Source organism: Pristis pectinata, chromosome 2 (genome assembly GCF_009764475.1).
Source record: "Pristis pectinata isolate sPriPec2 chromosome 2, sPriPec2.1.pri, whole genome shotgun sequence".
In the NCBI taxonomy this organism is placed as follows: Eukaryota; Metazoa; Chordata; class Chondrichthyes; order Rhinopristiformes; family Pristidae; genus Pristis; species Pristis pectinata.
In genome coordinates this window covers 51,045,079-51,063,567 of record NC_067406.1, presented here as the reverse complement: position 1 = coordinate 51,063,567, position 18,489 = coordinate 51,045,079, and the positions used below count along the sequence as shown (strand labels likewise).

Below are 18,489 nucleotides of genomic sequence, written 5' to 3'. Positions count from 1 at the left end.
TGTCCCTGCTCAACTCCTTTACACTACATTTTCTCTCTCACTCACTCTCTCTCCCCTTCTCTTTAAATAACTGATTTAGATGTGCTACTATTAACATCAAATTTAAATAAAACAGTTTCTAAACTATAATTACACTTTTACAAAATGATTATCTTTTGATTTAATTATGTCACAGCCAATGTGCAAAAATAACCAACACTGTGGTGTTAAAACTAATATAGCAAGATGCCAAACCAGTAGATGGTGCTGCTGCATTGCATTAAAACAAATGTTCACACTAGCACACAGTATCCCAGTGCAGCACTATCCATTATCTCAAAGGAACGATACAAAATTCTAAAGATAAACTAAAATGATCATTGAAAACATAACCAAAGAGCAGAACCTGAGGAAGTATCCATTTGCTTTTATCAAACTTATAGCTTTAATCAAAATTAGAACTATTGATTTTTATTCAGGCTGGGACATACTGCACCCTAGTTTAAGGCAGTTATAAATGAAACCCATAACAACCCTTTATGGACCCATTAACCCTTTATTATAAGGGTTAGATTTTATAAGGTTCTTTTTTAAGTTGTTTTATAAGTTTTTAATCGGGAATAGTGAGGGCTAGAATGCGCAGGCACATGACGTCGGCAGGTAAGGTACGGGCAGTTTAAAAAGCAAACCGCCATATCCAGCAGGCAGCGTCAGAGCGGGCAGCCGAGTGAGAGGGAGCAGAGTGGTCGGGCTTTGGCTCAAGGGGCTTCAGCGTAAAGGGGCAAGGCAGGTGAGTAGCTGATAGGTAGGTAAAGGTTAGGTTTACCTGATATCCATTATAAATTTTTAAGTAGAAAAACTAGGGGGAAGAGAGAATTAGTTCTGATGGAGGACATGGTGGTGTGCTGCAGCTGCTTGATGTGGGAGCTAGTGGACCTTGCTGTGGGTCCACAGGATTCTAGAATGGGAGGGAGAACAGCCAGAAGTCGTGGTTCATGTTGGCACCAACGACATAGGTGGGAAGAGGGATGAGGTCCTGAAAAGTGAGTTTATCGAGTTAGGCAGAAGGCTGAAGAACAGGACCTCGAGGGTAGCGATCTCGGGATTGCTGCCAGTGCCACGCGATAGTGGAGGGAGGAATAGGAGGAGATGGCAAATAAATGCGTGGCTGAGAAGTTGGTGCAGGAGGGAAGGTTTTAGATTTTTGGATCATTGGGATCTCTTCTGGGTAAGGTGGGACCTGTACAGAGAGGACGGGTTACACCCAAACCTGAGGGTGGCCAATATCCTTGCGGCCAGGTTTGCTATGGTGGTTCAGGAGGGTTTAAACTAGATTGTGAGGGGGAATGGTACCGGAGGAGTAGGTCAGAGGAAGGGGATGGGGAAAGGTCAGATCTGACAGGTAGAGAGGCTTTGAGGAAGGAGAAGCGGAGTACAGGCTATAAAAGTAGTAAGGTGGATGGGCTAAGGTGCATTTACTTAAATGCCAGAAGCATCAGGAATAAGGGAGATGAACTGAGAGCTTGGATTAGTACATGGGACTATGATATTGTGGCTATTACAGAGACATGACTGACATCAGGGCAGGAATGGATATTGAATATTCCTGGTTTTCAGTGTTTTAAAAGGGATGGGGGGGGGGGGAGAAGAGGAGGAGGCGTGGCGTTACTGGTCAGGGATACTATTACAGCTGCAGAAAGGGTTGATAATGTAGCAGGATCCTCTCTAGAGTCAGTATGGGTGGAAGTTAGGAACAAGAAAGGAGCAGTTACCCTCCTGGGAGTATTCTATAGGCCCCCCGGTAGCAGTAGGGATACTGAGGAGCAGATTGGGAGGCAGTTTTTGGAAAGATGCAAAAGTAACAGGATTATTAAAATGGGAGACTTCAACTTTCCAAATATTGATTGGCACCTACTTAGTGCCAAGGGTTTAGACGGGGCGCAGTTTGTTAGGTGTGTCCAGGACGGATTCCTGACACAGTATGTTGACAGGCTGACTAGAGGGAATGCCATATTAGATCTAGTTTTAGGTAATGAACCAGGACAGGTGACAGATCTATCGGTGGGTGAGCATTTGGGGGACAGTGACCATTGCTCCATAACCTTTAGAATTGTCATGGACAGGGAAAGGAGCAAAGAGGACGGGAAGATATTTAATTGGGGAAAGATGAATTATGAGGCTATAAGGTGAGAACTTGGGAGTGTAAATTGGGGTGACATTTTTGAAGGGAAACGTATTATGGAGATGTGGTCAATGTTCAGGGATCCTTTGCAGGATGTTAGGGATAAATTTGTCCCGGTGAGGCAGAGAAGGAATGGTAGGGTGAAGGAACCGTGGGTGACGAGAGAGGTGGAACAACTAGTTAGGAAGAAGAAGGCAGCATACATAAGGTGTAGGCAGCAAGGATTGGACAGGGCTTGTGAGGAATATAGAGTAGCAAGGAAGGAACTTAAGAAAGGGCTGAGGAAAGTGAGAAGGGGACATGAAAGGGCTTTGGCGAGTAGGGTTAAGGAGAATCCCAAGGCTTTTTTCTCGTACATGAAGAGCAGAAGGATGGCTAGAGTAAAGGTAGGTCCGATTAAGGACAAAGGTGGGAGGATGTGCCTGGAAGCTGTGGAAGTGTGTGAGGTTCTCAATAAATACTTCTCTTCAGTATTCACCAAGGAGAGGGGTCTTGATGATGCTGAGGACAGTGTTGGTGAGGGTAATGTTCTAGAGTATGTAGATATTAAGAGAGAGTATGTGTTGGAGTTGTTAGAAAATATTAGGACAGATAAGTCCCTGGGGCCTGACGGAATATTCCACAGGCTGCTTTGTGAGGAGAGGGAGGAGATTGCTGAACCGTTGGTTAGGATCTTTGAGTCCTCGTTGTCCACGGGGATGGTAGTGGAGGATTGGAGGGTGGCAAATGTTGTCCCCTTATTCAAGAAAGGCAGTAGGGATAGTCCGGGGAATTACAGGCCGGTGAGCCTTAAGTCTGTGGTGGGTAAGCTGTTAGAAAGGATTCTAAGAGATAGGATCTATGAGCATTTAGAGAATCATGGACTAATTAGGGACAGCCAGCATGGCTTTGTGATGGAAAGATCTTGCCTCACAAGACTGATAGGGTTCTTTGAGGAGGTGACCAGGAAGATTGATGAGGGTAGTGCAGTGGATGTGGTCTACATGGATTTTAGTAAGGTGTTTGACAAGGTTCTGCATGGTAGGCTTCTTCAGAAAGTCAGAGGCCAAGGGATCTGGGGAGGCATGGCCGTGTGGATTCAGAATTGGCTTGCCTGTAGAAAGTGGTGGAGACAGTGCATTCGGATTGGAGGGCTGTGACTAGTGGTGTCCCACAGGGATTGGTTCTGGGACCTCTACTTTTTGTGATATTTATTAATGACTTAGATGAGGGGGTGGAAGGGTGGGTTAGCAAGTTTGCAGATGACACAAAGATTGGTGGTGTTGTGGATAGTGTGGAGGGCTGTCGAAGCTTGCAGTGGGATATTGATAGGATGCAGATCTGGGCTGACAAGTGGCAGATGGAGTTCAATCCAGAGAAGTGTGAGGTCGTACACTTTGGAAGGACAAACTCCAAGGCGGAGTACAAGGTGAATGGCAGGATTCTGGGCAGTGTGGAGGAGCAGAGGGATCTGGGGGTTCATATCCACAGATCACTGAAAGTCGCCTCACAGGTAGATAGGGTAGTTAAGAAAGCTTATGGGATGTTAGCTTTCATAAGTCGGGGGATCGAGTTTAAGAGCCGCGAAGTGATGATGCAGCTCTACAAAACTCTGGTTAGGCCACACTTGGAGTACTGTGTCCAGTTCTGGTCGCCTCATTATAGGAAGGATGTGGAGGCATTGGAAAGGGTGCAGAGGAGATTTATCAGGATGCTGCCTGGATTAGAGAGTATGGATTATGAGGAGAGACTAAAGGAGCTAGGGCTGTTCTCATTGGAGAGAAGGAGGATGAGGGGAGACATGATAGAGGTATACAAGATATTGAGAGGAATAGATAAGAGTGGACAGCCAGCGCCTCTTTCCCAGGGCACCAATGCTCAAAACAAGAGGACATGGCTTTAAGGTAATGGGTGGGAAGTTCAAGGGAGATGTCAGAGGGAGGTTTTTCACCCAGAGAGTGGTTGGTGCATGAAATGCACTGCCTGGGGTGGTGGTGGAGGTTGATACATTGGACAAGTTCAAGAGATTGTTAGATAAGCATATGGAGGAGGTTAAGATAGAGGGGTATGTGGGAGGAAGGGGTTAGATAGTCTTAGGTGTGGTTTGAAGGGCAGCACAACATGGTGGGCCGAAGGGCCTGTATTGTGCTGTATTGTTCTATGGTTCAATGGTTCTAATTTGAACTTGGTAATTCAGATCATGGGAATGCCTGTCCTGTGACCAAGCAACGTGCACTACCAAATGTACTGAACATTGGACTGGATCATGTAAGCCACCAAGCAATAGCATGTATAGATCAGATTTTCACTTCCAACCTCAGCATTCAGCTCGCAACTTCTGTACTCAGTAGTGTAGACTTATTGAGACAGAAGGATTGCTTATCTTTGCATCCTTGAGGTAGCCTTAGGAGATGTCACTGATTTAGCACCTAATATTCACTAGTAGTGGCTTATGACCTCAAACGCCATCTATAAATTTGCCAATGACACCACTCTTGTTGGTAGAATCTCAGATGGTGATGAGGAGGCGTACAGGGGTGAAATAGATCGGCTGGTTGAGTGATGTGGCAACTACAACCTTGCACTCAACTTCAGCAAGACCAAGGAATTGATTGTGGACTTCAGGAAGGGGAAGTCAGGAGAACACACACCAGTCCTCATCGAGGGGTCAGCGGTGGAAAAGGTGAACAGCTTCAAGTTCCTGGGTGTCAACATCTCGGAGGGTCTGTCCGAGGCCCAACACATTGATGCAATCACGAAGAAGGCATGCCAGCGACTCTACTTCATTGGGAGTTTGAGGAGATTTGGTATGTCACCAAAGACTCTTGCAAATTTCTACAGATGTACGGTGGACAGCATTCTGACTGGTTGCATCACAGCCTGGTACGGAGGCTCCAGTGCACAGGATCGCAAAAGGCTGCAGAGGGTTGTAGACTCAGCCAGCTCCATCACGGGCACAACCCTCCCCACCATTAAGGACATCTTCAAGAGGTGGAGCCTTAAGAAGGCGCCATCTATCACTAAGCATTCTCACCATCCAGAACATGGTCTCTTCTCGTTACTACCATCGGGGAGGAGATACAGGAGCCTGAAGACCCACACTCATTGATTCAGCAACACTGATTCAGAAACAAAGGTTCTTCCCCTCCGCCATCAGATCTCTGAACAATCCATGAATCCCTGAACAATACCTCATTATTCCTTCTTTTTTCACTATTTTTGTAATTTATAAGTTTTGTCTTTGCACTGTACTGCTGTCGCAGAACAACAAATTTCACAAAGTCAGTGATAATAAATCTGATTCTGATGATCTGTTACCAGAATAAAAATTCTGCTGAATAAAAACTGATAGAATTTCTTGATTCCACTTTCAAGAGTTTCCTTCTCAAATAGTGGGCAATACTATGCTTGCTCCTTGAGAGAGCGGCGTGGGAAGCAAAAGTGATCGGTTTCTCTTGTGCATCATCTATCATATGACTTATCACTGCACCTACACCAATGACACATCACATGCCACCTTCAACACATGCAATAATATGGTAACAAACAAGCGCTCCTCTTGCTAAGTTTTTCTTGCAGTCTTCATATACACGCTGTTGCTTCTTGCTCCACATCAATTTTATGTCCCTTTTCAATGAATGATGTAACAGTATAAACACAGTGACGAGATCCGTAAGGAATTGTGCTAATACTGCACTGCTCTGAGGAACAACCTTGGTTCTGCTTCATTTTCAGGCTCTGGAGCATTGGTGGTGATATCAATTTCTTTCATTGTCTTCTTAGACAGTCCTTCATGATGAAGGATATATCTTTATTAGTCACACGTACATCGAAACACACAGTGAAATGCATCTTTTGCGCAGAGTGTTCTGGGTGCAGCCCGCAGGTGTCGGCACGCTTCCAGTGCCAACATAGCATGCCTACAACGAACTTAACCTGTACGTCTTTGGAATGTGGGAGGAAACCTACACAGCCATGGGGAGAACGTACAAACTCCTTACAGACAGTGGGGGGGTCGCCAGCACTGTAATAGCATTACACTAACTGCTTCCCCTCGATTCCTGTGGATTCCTAGATGACTGATGATCCAATATGGAATCTGCAGTCTCTGCCACATGTGGGGCAGGAAGTGCTTGACAGGGTGGGCAGGTGAGTAGTGTGGAAGATGGTTTGCACCTTCCACTGTTCACACTGGGCTTCTGCATGTTTTAGACAAGGTGATTCATGTTTCCAGCACCATCCTGGACATCTGTTCTCCGTTTTGTTTGGTCATAGGCCAGGGGTTCCCGTGAGTCAGTTAGGATGTTACATTTTGTCAAGGAGGCTTTGAGAACATCCTTGAAACATTTCCCGTTATTTGGTAACTTCCTCCTGTGAACCAAGAGCAGACCGCTTGTTTCAGGAATCTGGTGTCAGACATATACTGACCTGGCTTGCCCACTAGAGCTGGCAGTGTGATTAGAGCCTTGTTGCTGTAGACGTTGGCCTGGGAGAGGATGGTGAAGTTGGTTCAGTTATCCTCCCCTGTGGATTTGGGGGCATTTTGCAGAGTACAAGAGTTGGGACATCACGTTGCAGCTGCACAAAACATTGGTCAGTCTGCACTTGAAGTATTGTACACAGTTCTGGTTGCCACATGACAAGAAGGATGTGGTGGCATGAATAGCGCAAAAAAGATTTACCAGGACGTTGCATGGAATGGAAGGCTTTACTTGGAAGGGGAGATTGGATAGGTTGGGTATTCTCACCGGAGACAACAAAGTGACACAAAATTCAAGCTATAGATGATGGAGACTGAGGGGTGACCTTATAGAGGTTTATAAAATTATGAGAGGCGAAAACAGGGTCTTTTTCCGAGGGTGGGGAAGTCTAAGACCGGAGGGTACAGGTTTAAGGTGAGAGGGGAGAAATTTAAAGGAGATCTGAAGGGTAAAGTTTTTGGAGGGTGGCAGTTACATGGAACAAGCTGCTAGAGAAAGCAGAAGCAGATACAATTAGTGTGTTTAAAAGGTATTTGGACAGTAACTTGGATAGGATAGATCCAGGCCTAGTGTGGACAAATGGATTAGTGTAGATAGGTATCACGGTCGGCATGGATGAGTTGGGCCAAAGAGCCCATTTCTGTGTTCTACAGCTCTGTGACTCTGAGATAACATCAATGGTTTTTTTCCCCCAGTGTTTTGGAGCATCTGCTGTAAGTGGTCTGGCTGAAGGATGGAGTCATTGTTGCCCTGGGTTTAAGATCTTGATCTTAAACACTTTTTACGCCATTGGCATCAACCTTCAAATGTTTTTGTTGCTAAAATGCACTTTTCCTGTCCTTCAACTCATTTGAGCTCACTTAATCTCCTGAACACTTATTCTAAAATCAGAACATTTTCTTCTATGCTTGTGACAATCAACAGATCAACGTAGTTATGCAAGCAATGGCCCAGTTCTTGCACCGTTTTATTCATAATAGCCTAGACTTCACCACATTAATGAGCGGAGATCTTTATTCATGTTAATGATCAGATACTGCCGACTATTTTTGTTGATTTTCAATTGAGTAAGCACGGAAAATGCTGATTTTGTGAATATCTTTCATCTTGCTGGCAGCTGCTGTGAAGTGGGTAAATGGGTTACAGATAATCTTCATCATCGACAGCTTGATTTCGTGTGACTTTGTTGTCTCCAGACAACTGCATTATTTTGTCTGCCTTAGATACTACTGTTGGCTTGGCCATTCACTCCTGTCAGTTTCACAAGCACACAATTTTATTGTAGCCTATGATAGCTTTATAGAATTCAGGATCTTTCTGGGCTTCCAATAGTTGTCTGAATGTGTCAGTACTTCATCCTTCCAACATTGTGCAAAGGTGCAATTTTGAAGCAATAAAAAAAATGAAAACATTCTCTCACTCTAGCTCATGTCACCTAAAGCAGCCCTACCCCATTAAAGATGGCCTTTTTTTTCCCACAATTTGCCACAATGATGGGTCATTTTACCACCATCTTGTGTTGCACTTGTGCACTTCATTTTCCCTACTATCTGCAAAACCTCACCAGCATCAGTCTTCAGAGTGGCAGTGCTTTCCATCAATGGTATCTGTCTAAGATTTATTAGACTGTCCTGACTCTCAAACAGTCTGCAACAATACTAATTTGCTTGTTAATGTGCTGTTTGTTGATCAACACCACCAATTAAAAGTCTACCCATTTGTTGGCGTCATTGCTTGTGGCATGGATACTGCTCATTGTCTGAATGCATTTCCAAAGTCTGACAATCTGCTTTCTATTGCCATTTCAAATTACAGTTAGTTTGTGTTAATATTGGAAATTTAGGCTATCGACATCTGGTCTGTCTGAAACACTTGGCTGTTGTAAACTGGTAAGACCGTGATAAGTGATGCCTGGATTAGAGAGTATTAGCTATAAGGAGAGGTTGTTTTCTCTGGAGCAGCAGAGGCTGAGGGGAGACCTAATAATGTATATAAAATTATGAGAGGCAGAGAGAGGGTAGATAATCTTTACCCCAGAGCGGAAATGTCAAATAGAGGGCGTACCACTAAAAGGTGAGGGGGGGAAGGTTTAAAAGGAGATTTATGAGGTAAGGTTTTTTTTTATTGAAAACACAGTGTGGCAAGTGCCTGGAACATGCTGCTATGGGAAGTGTGGTAGTCTTGGACACTTTCTCAAGCAAATCCCCAAAGGCCTACCACTGGTGAACAGAAAAGTACTGGCTGAAAATACAAATGTAGACAAAAGTGTGATAATATTCAAGGCCGCATTCAATTCTGGTCACCCCATTACAGGAAGAACATGGAGGCTTTGGAGAGGGTGCAGAAGAGGTTTACCAGGACACTGCCTGGATTAGAGAGGCACGTGCAATGAGCAGCAGTTGGACAAACTTAGGTTGTTTTCTCTGGAGCAGCAGAGGCTGAGGGGAGATCTGACAGAGGTTTATAAGACTATGAGAGGCATAGATAGAGAGTATCTTTTTCCCAGGGTTGAAATGTTTAATACCAGAGGGCATACATTTTAGGTGAAAGAAGACAAGTTCAAAAGGAGGAGATGTGTGGGACAATTTTTTTTTAAAAACATGGAGTGGTGGGTGTCTGGAATGCACGGCCAGGGGTGTGGTGGAGGCAAATATGACAGGTGTTCGAGAGGCTCTTAGGCACATGAATATGCAGAAAATGGAGGGATATGGACATTGTGTAGGCAGAAGGATTAGTCTAGTTGGGCATTTGATTACTAATTTAATTAGTTCAGCACGACATCATGGGCCGAAGGGCCTGCTCCTATGCTATACTGTTCTATGTTCTATTTAAAGCTGAATTAAATGAGTATCTGCACATTTTGACCCTGGGACTAAATATACTATAAAAAAAGTTTGCCTTAGAAAACATACAAAGGGAAATGTTATAACTTGAGAAAAATGGTTCTTTTTTTTTAAAAAAATCACTTGGAGCAAAAAACAAAATCAGAACCACCCTAAAGTACATTCTACAAATGTGGAAAATGAATGTATGAAATAATTTGGTTACTGCAAAATTAATCATTGCTCAGAGCAACCATAGCACTCAGTAATCATACTGCATGCTGGATACTTTTGAAGCCTAGTCAATGTTGTAAATGTAGAAAATGTGCCAATTTTCACTCAGCAAATAAACAGCAATGTCCAAATGACCAGATAGTCTCCCCACTTCCCTCCCACAAAATATTGCTTCAAGAATAAATACTGACCAGGTCACTGGGCATAAAATCCCTGTTCTTTCAACTAGCAACATAGAATACCTTATGTATGTACGAGTGAGCATGAGATGAGGCTCGGTTAATGCCTCATTCAAAAGGCAACATAACCTCAAGCACTGTACTGGATTGTCAAGATGGAATTTTTTTTTCCTGCTGAATCACTGTATTAGGATGTGAATCTATAACATTGATTGACACTCAGAACCATTGCTGACACCTGTCTGCAGTTCACCAACTGATCCACTGAACTTAAACATGATTCTCCATAATTAGCATATGATAGCATGTAACAAAAAGCAAAGATAAAAATGTTGTTCCAAAAAAAACATTTATTTACTAGAAAGACAAAAAAACCCACCAAAATAGGTCCAAATTATGCTATAAAATGTTTCAAAATGGGGTAAAAATTTCAATAATTAAAATATTTGATATATTTAAAATTACAAAGGATACATTTAACCAAATTTTTCAACCCTAGAGATTTTTTTAAAAATTTTGCTTGCACAGCAAGGTGCTAATAAAAGTCAGCCCTTAAGCCCTGGAAATTTTAGAAATTACAGTCACATAGCAAATATAGTTTCATTGTGAAAGTGTACTTTGGTAGAAGAACTATAGGACACCTGAGGTAGTAGAAACTGGAATAAAACAGCAGTAGACGTTATTTACAATTTAAGAAGTACCAAATAACAATAGGAACAGCACAAATAATTACACATTACATTTTCAATCCAGCTCTGATCCAAAGAAAAAGAATATTACATCACATGTGCATAAAATAAAAGAAAATTACACAAAATACATCACAATTACCAGCAAGCTGAGGGCAATGCAAACAAATCTCAATTAAAACACATTTTGAAAATAAAAAGCATCAACTTATTAAACAAGCCAGATGCTGAGATCTATGAAATAATACTGATTAGCTGAGGTTCATCAGTTTAATGCCTTTGTCAGAAAGTGAAAATATGACAAAAACATCTCCAGTATAAAATGGCAAGTGTGCATCATTTAAAGCTCACGAGAAAACACTTAAAAACTTATTGACTTGAAAGGACCACAAATAGGATTCCAAAGTTGTCAATAACATAAGGAGCCAGTAGTATCAAGAATGCTACAAATACCTCTGTACTCCTTTTAACTCTTCAAGCAATAAAAGCACCTTTCTAACCAATAAGGAATGTAACACAATATTAACACATTCTTTATAAAAATTAACATTTTCAGGGCTTCACATTATAAGTGGACTTTTAAAAAATAATTGAAAATAGAGACAGAAACCCCTCACATCATTGATGCTTAACAGCCTCATGTTTTTTTTTTCAAACCTCTGTATATCAATTTGACACAAATATTTTGTTTACCAAACTTGCCACAGTTACAGTGGTAACAATAATTAAAAATCTGTAAAGACAGTCAAGACTTATTGCTGGAAGAGTTAAAATACCTAATGACAACATCTTTAGGATGCAAGCTTTTATAAGCTAACAACTTCTTAAAACACTTACAAAATATTTAGATTCAATAAAAAAAGTCCAAGTAAAATGCCATTTTCTTTCAGTGTGAATTAATAGATATCTTAAATTTTGATTAAGTCAATCAGAATTTGTTTTGCCATTTAAAATAGACTGATTGATGCAAAATATATAATATTTTCTTTTGTTTTCAATCAAATAGTGCTATTTTTAAATACAGCAATATGTATTTTTTCTTTTCTGAAAACCTTAAACAAAGCAGTCAACAATTCAGGTAAGGTCAATAAAGTGATGCAGCTAATTCAAACTTGCATTTCTCTGCTTTATAGTTTAAGGAAAAAAAAGAGGTGATGGAAACATTAATGCACTTAAATAGTTAAAGGTGTTGCATGTAATTTTGCAACATGTTTGTTAATCAACCAAGGTTTCTCAGCATTTAAATCACCTCTACCCTGAAATAGGTCACTTACTGAAGGGCTAATATTTAAAATAATTATTCTGTAGAGAAGGGCAAATCAGTTGGATTAAAATCAATATTAAAAGACATTATGAGGGGAAAAAATCAAGTTGAATTTGAAAAAATATGAAAACAATGAATTAAGCCTTTTGAACAAAATCTGCAGACCAAGGATCAAATAATTTTTTTTTTTTGCTTTTTTTTTTGTTCAGAAATGTAAGGAAATAAGACTTTCTCGCAAAGATCCCAGAATCATACAGCAGTAAACAAAGTGAAGTTCAACTGATTGAAATATTTACATATTTAAGTTGAATAGAGAGTATTACAAGTGAAACTGCAGTAGATTCTCAATATTTATCAGGTTTAAACAGTATGCATTACTGTACAAGTTCTGTAAGGGACACTGATTATTTGACAATGGAATTCCAAATGCAACTTGTTCAGCATTTTACAAGAAATAGGACACAGTTTCAAATTTTTTTTTGTAACTCAATTGCTTAATTATGGCAAAGAACTTTTACAAATAGTTTTTTGCAAAAATTACCCTTCCCTGAATATTAAACAAATTAATCCCTAAGTGAATACCACAGAGTTCTTTTCAACTACTAGTAAAACAACTTGTCCATTAAAACTGAACAAAGATACAGTAGGCACCTTTCTAGTAAATTGGCCAATCAGCTGAAATGATTTTCTAACTTCACTGTCTTCACATTGAAAACCTATAAATCAAGTACTTAAATGGACTGCTGAAGGTAATAAAGGGTAGAATTTCCCCTAGGCAGCGCAGGTTTCTCCCAGCTTAAGTTTACTAAAGACAACCAAAACAGCATTAAAGATTGAGAAATTTCAAGTGCAAATTACAATCTAGTTCAAATTGCGATCTTTTGTGCTTGCTTTTTTTTTTAGAAAAAGCACCCCAAATCTGATTCCACCCACAAAATCCGATATTCCATTAATATGGCATGGTTTCACTAACCACATGTGTTTGTGGGGCTTTGAAGAGGCGCTCAAAATTAAGGCACGATGGTAACAATAGACATCTTTTTAAAACTAAATATTAAACTGATTTTAATATTTAATAATTAAACTATCAAAGCCATTTCAGTGATTTAAACCTGGGCTACTCACAAGTGGGGACAGGACACATTAAAATACTTAGCAATTTTTAAAAAACAAACTTATTTTCAGCTGTATGAAAACTGTATCAGGTTATCGCAATTAAACACATCTTTTGTACACAAAATAGAAAACATTACTGTCTAAAATGATGCCAGATTGTGCTGGTTCATGGTGGACTTTACTTTCAGTGACTTGAAACCCGAGCAAATAGTATCCAATTTCAAACTCCAGTGCAATTCTATGCACAATTCGCATTTGAATGGCCTGATTGCGCTCAAGGTGGAAACTCTACCCCCAAATATCTCAGCATTAAACCCAGAAATAAATCCTTTACCAGAACATTTTGTAAATGAGCTTAATAAGGGGAGAGTCTGGCAATGTTGACATATCCTTTGTGTTACTTCAGAAAAGCATAACCAGTGGCAGTTTGAAAACAGCAAAGACTCATTGGAGCCCCTCAGCTGCTGGTATTGGCTGAAAAAGTGCTCCAATGAAGAACATTCTCTCAACTGCCCTATAGCTTTTAACTGGCACAAAATACACCTCTGACCAACAAGGACAAGTCTCATCAGTAAAAAGGCACAACTTTTACAAACAATGACAAGACATCTGCATACTATATTAAAAGTATAGTTCCTTGTGTGGTAGTCATTTCCTGAGACACAGGCTCTGTTTGGCTTTGCTGCTTTTACTTCAAACTTGAGGCCAGTTCATCTATTTATGTACCTCTACAACGCACTGCAGGACAACACTTAGGCATTTTCTTTGTTTCAGTAGTTTTCTCTTGCACAGCTTCCCCCCCCCCCCCCAATGGTATTCTTTACCACGTTCGGAACACTGGGTGTTTCAGAAGCTCCCGCGAAGGAGGTCTATCTTGGGGCTGAAGCTCCAAGCACCGGAGAGCCACGTCTCGCAATGCTGGGGATAAATGATTTGGAATTGTTGGGGCACTCGTTGCACTGGCAATCTGTTGAATTAAGACAAAATGCAACATTGAAACATTTCCTGGTATGCAGTAAGAGTTAAATTTAGAAAATAACAAATCACACCACATTGTGCAAATGTGGTAAAAAAAATCTTAAATTTGCAAATAATTATTCACATTCGCTATGGTCAGACACAATGCTAGTTTGATTTTATTTAATACCCTTTACCTTTTCCTCCTTTTGGTTATGATTAAAAAAATTAATCATGTTCAGTATCATTGAGCTTGCAATGGTTTAAAAGGGATCACTGCTCAATACATGATACTTCACTGCAATTAAGCAGCATGCAACCTTTCAATGTTTAATCTGGATAACTTGCATAATTTTCTCTACCTTAAATATAAGAGCAAGGTGATTGGAGTGCTTCTCTGCATTCCAAGGCGGTTTGGCACAAGCCATCTCTATTATAACACAGCCAACGCTCCACACGTCGCAGCTTCTGCCATATTGCTGGCCCCGTAACACCTAAAGAGCAAATGCTAAGATTAGGATTAATGTAGTAAGTGATTTATTTTAAATACTTTCAATAGAATAATTTGGAAAGCAAAATGACAACAGCTATACCATCCATGAATCATGCATAACAACTGAAGTCATGGCAACATTGTCAGCTAATGTGAAATAAAAAGATCTCATGAAAAAAAAATAGCTGATGCTGGAAATCTGAAATAAATATAGAAAATGCTGGAAGCAGTCAAAAGTTAAGCAGCATCTGTTGAAAGTGAAACAAAAGTTATGGGTCCAAGACCCTTCTTAAGAACTCATGTCAAAATATCTTGGGTCCAATTCAAACCTATTTTGTTTAATAGGTCTTTTAAAGTAAATTCCACCACATCCAATTTATTAGGACATTTTATGTGCATGTACCCCAGTATAAAGAAAGCTGCCTGGATTTTACCAGTGTTCCCCATATTTGTACAAAAGTGAGAGCAACTTGAGGTTTAATACAGAAATACAAAAGTTACAATGTTAATAGTTTTCATGTGTTAAAGGGCTCCAGTGCATCATATCATAGAGTGCTCCAAGTATTGAGCAGACACTTTAAAGACAAAATTAAACATTGCTCAAGTAGGAATAATTAATCAAAATTTGTATTATTAATAAAGTGAGAGAAATTTTAGATTTGTAATATTAAAAACGTGGGAGAAATTTTATTTGGAGATAAATCTAGTGATGCGGCATTCAAAAAAATTTTTTTTTTTTTTTGAATGCCACATCACTAGGTTTATCTCCAAATAAAATCTGTCCATGGAGCAAGTAGCATGTGCGAGCAGCACACTAAGAATGTAGGAAAAAAGGGATAGAAAGTGTCCATTTACTCAAGCAAATACATTTGCTCTGCAAATGAGTATACTTCCCACATTTTCCCCAAAAGTATTCACAAATACATTTTCCTCAGACTACATGATGGTTTCTGCAGCATTGACACATAATCTGTAAAAAAAAAATCACATGGAGGAATATGTAGAAAACTTAAAAGGACTTGTAACACAACTTCTTTTTGCATTGTTTTCTCAAATGAACACAAGTGAGTAAGAATACCAAAAGATACAACTCCAATATTTCTTCATGGGTTATTTAAATGCCAATGACTACAGAGAAACTGCAACCAAAATACTACACGAATACAAAGAGTAATGACATTTACAGTTCATCTCACCTCAGGTGCCATGAATGCAATGGTTCCTAACAACTGTCCTTGAAATTCACCTGCACCAGTGCCCTTTGATGCCAGCCTGGCTGCAGCTCCAAAGTCTGCTATTCTTAGTCGTTGTCCTGTGCTGTCAATTAACAGATTGGCACCTAGGAAACCAAATGCTACCAGTTAGTACAGTAATCAGCAGAGGGAGCAAATTCTTTTCCCCGAGTCACAACCCCAAATATCCTTTTAAATATCTAATATGCATTCCAAAGAAACCTCATTCCTCAACAAATAATGACAGGCATACATTTTTAAAAGGAGTAAACATGTTATTGGATATGGCAAAAGGGTTCTAAATCAAAAGGTCAGAACAAGATCATGCTCTACTGTGACAGCACCTCAAAGCATGGTTGCTCTCAACAGGACCTGCTCTTGTTACATACATGTGTCTTTTGAACCCTTTGTCTTTGGCCAAGGATCAAGGGACTCTTACCTTTGATGTCCCGGTGGATGATTTGGTTCTCGTGAAGATAAGCCAAGCCTCGCAACAGCTGCTCATTGTAATTAATAATAACTTGTTCCTTGAAAGCACCGTACTTGTTCAGCAAATGAGAAACTGATCCACCTAAAAGATAAAATGCCACGTAAAGAGATTCTGAAACTTATCATAGCATGTGTCCTCAGTTTGTTCAAATGGAAAATGGCAATTTTTGATTTTGCTCATGTAACATAATGCGTATCCACCTGGTTGCTTTTTTTTTACAAATGACAACACTTCAAAAAATTACTTCATTGACTGTTAAGCGTTTTTGGGATATCCTGAGGTCATGAAAGGAACTTTACGCATGCAACCTTCTGTCAGAGGGTAAAATGTAAAATTCATGAGCTGAAGTATCCAAAATCATTCACTGTTAAATTCTAGGCATTACTTCCAACAAGTAGAATAATTTATTCTTGAGCCAGTTTGTCATTTTGAAAGAGCTATCAAATTAGTTCCACATCCCCACTCCTTCCTCATTTTCATTCATTTTCATGTACTTATCCAAGTCACTTTTGAAAGATATTACTGCATCTATTCCATTAACCTTTTAGTGTATTCCAGATCATCACAACTTGCCACATTAAACAAGATTTCTTCTCTTCAACTTGGGCTCTTTTGTAAAGTACACTCTCAACAGCGGGGGTCACAAGAACACATGAACATGGGGGCAGCAGTAGGCCACCTAGCCTCTCAAGCCTGCATGTCCATTCAATATGATCATGGCTGATGTGCCCCAAGCCTCAATTCCTCTATACCAGTTCCACATAACCCTCAATTCCCTGATCTTTCAAAGCAATTATCTAACCCTTTAATTACCAGTAATGAACTGGCTTCCAAGACCCACTAGTGTAGAGAATTCCAGAGATTCGCCACCCTCTGAGAAGAAATTCCTATGCCCTCAGTTTCAAGTGACCATCTTATTATCTTGTAACTATGTCCCTTGTTGGAGACTCTCCCAAAGAGGAAACATTTCAACATCTACCTTGTCATGCCCTCTGAGGAACTTATACATTTCCATGAGATCATCTCTCATTCTTTTAAACTCCATAAGAAGTTTTTTCAGCTGCTTGTGATAGGACAACCTGCTCATCCCAGGAAGTAGCCAGGAGTTCTACAAATGGTCTTGGATCCGAAATGTTGACTTTCCACAGAAGCTGCCTGACTTATGTTTCTAGCATTAGAACAGTATAGCACAGGCCCACGATATTGTGCCAAACTAATTGAGCTAATGACACCAATACCTTCTGCCTGCACATGGTCCACATCCCTTCATTCTCCGCATATTCACGTGCCTGTCTAAGAGACTCTTAAACACCTCTACCCTGTCTGCTTCCACCACCATCCCGACAGGACATTCCAGGCACTATTTTCCATTTTTATTTCATATTTCCAGCATCTGCAGGTTTTTTTTAAAATTACTAGTTTCATGGATTTTTCCTGGAGTGCCTCCAATGCTAAATCAATCAATGGATAGGTGTCATTATTCAGCTTACTTTGATAATGTTCTAACACCAGCAAAAACAAGTGAACTGAAAACATGAAATTACTTCAGAATATACATAATTTGTTGAGAATTAAAAAAAATGTTAATTCTTACCTGCCATCCATTCAACAAACAGATTATAATTACTCTTCTCACAAGTGGCACCTAACATCCGAATGATATTAGGATGGTTAAGGTGTCCCATCATACGGATTTCTTCCCTTAGAGTCTGTACCACTTCTTCTTGCTCAGTAGATGTGTTCCTGACGTAAGTCACCTGTTTAGCAATGTTAAAAATAATTGAGCTGACAAAATTAAATTCCATAGCCCTACATTACAAAGTGCAACAGTTCAAACAAAAACAATGGGCTCGAAAATGAAAACCACCAGATGAATGCAAATTAATGTTTTCTTACCAAAGGTGCAGGCTTCTTCAGTTTTTGAAAGCTTTTCAACCACTACGCACTGTCCCTATGCTATCCATATGTGCCATCCACTCCTTTTCATTTATTCATTTTTTGGGGATCTGTGTATCACTGGCAAAGCCACCATTAACTGTACATCCCGAACTGCCCTTTAGAAAATAGCAGTGAGCCACCACCTTGAACCGCTGCAGTCCTTCTGGTGAACGTACTTCCCAAATGCTGGTGAGTACAGAGTTCCAGGACTTAGACCCAGCAACAACCAGCTATACATTTTGAAATCAGAATAGTGTGCAACTTTGCAGAGAACCTGCAAATAGCACACCAGCCCGAGGTGGCGTTCCCATGCACCTGCTACCTTGGTGGTAATGACCTTGGATGTGAAAGGTGCTCTTGCAGAAGCCTCGACAAATAACTGCAATAAAGTGTACAAAATGTATCAGTGGAAGAGGAGGAAATTAACGTTTAGGGTGATTGATGGGGTACCATT

At 40.2% G+C, this 18,489-nt stretch overlaps 1 protein-coding gene across 1 annotated transcript in view; it reads right to left on the bottom strand.

The window, feature by feature from the left end:
• Positions 1–10,186: 10,186 nt before the first annotated feature.
• map3k1 (mitogen-activated protein kinase kinase kinase 1, E3 ubiquitin protein ligase) overlaps positions 10,187–18,489 on the bottom strand; it is a 77,305-nt gene continuing 69,002 nt past the window's right edge. The window contains exons 16-20 of the mRNA XM_052039286.1: positions 17,692–17,854; positions 16,047–16,178; positions 15,572–15,714; positions 14,245–14,376; positions 10,187–13,892 (exon numbers count right to left, since the gene is read on the bottom strand). Of these exons, the coding sequence (XP_051895246.1) occupies positions 13,746–13,892; positions 14,245–14,376; positions 15,572–15,714; positions 16,047–16,178; positions 17,692–17,854 (717 nt within the window). The 3' untranslated portion in view covers positions 10,187–13,745. The remainder of the gene's footprint in view (positions 13,893–14,244; positions 14,377–15,571; positions 15,715–16,046; positions 16,179–17,691; positions 17,855–18,489) is intronic.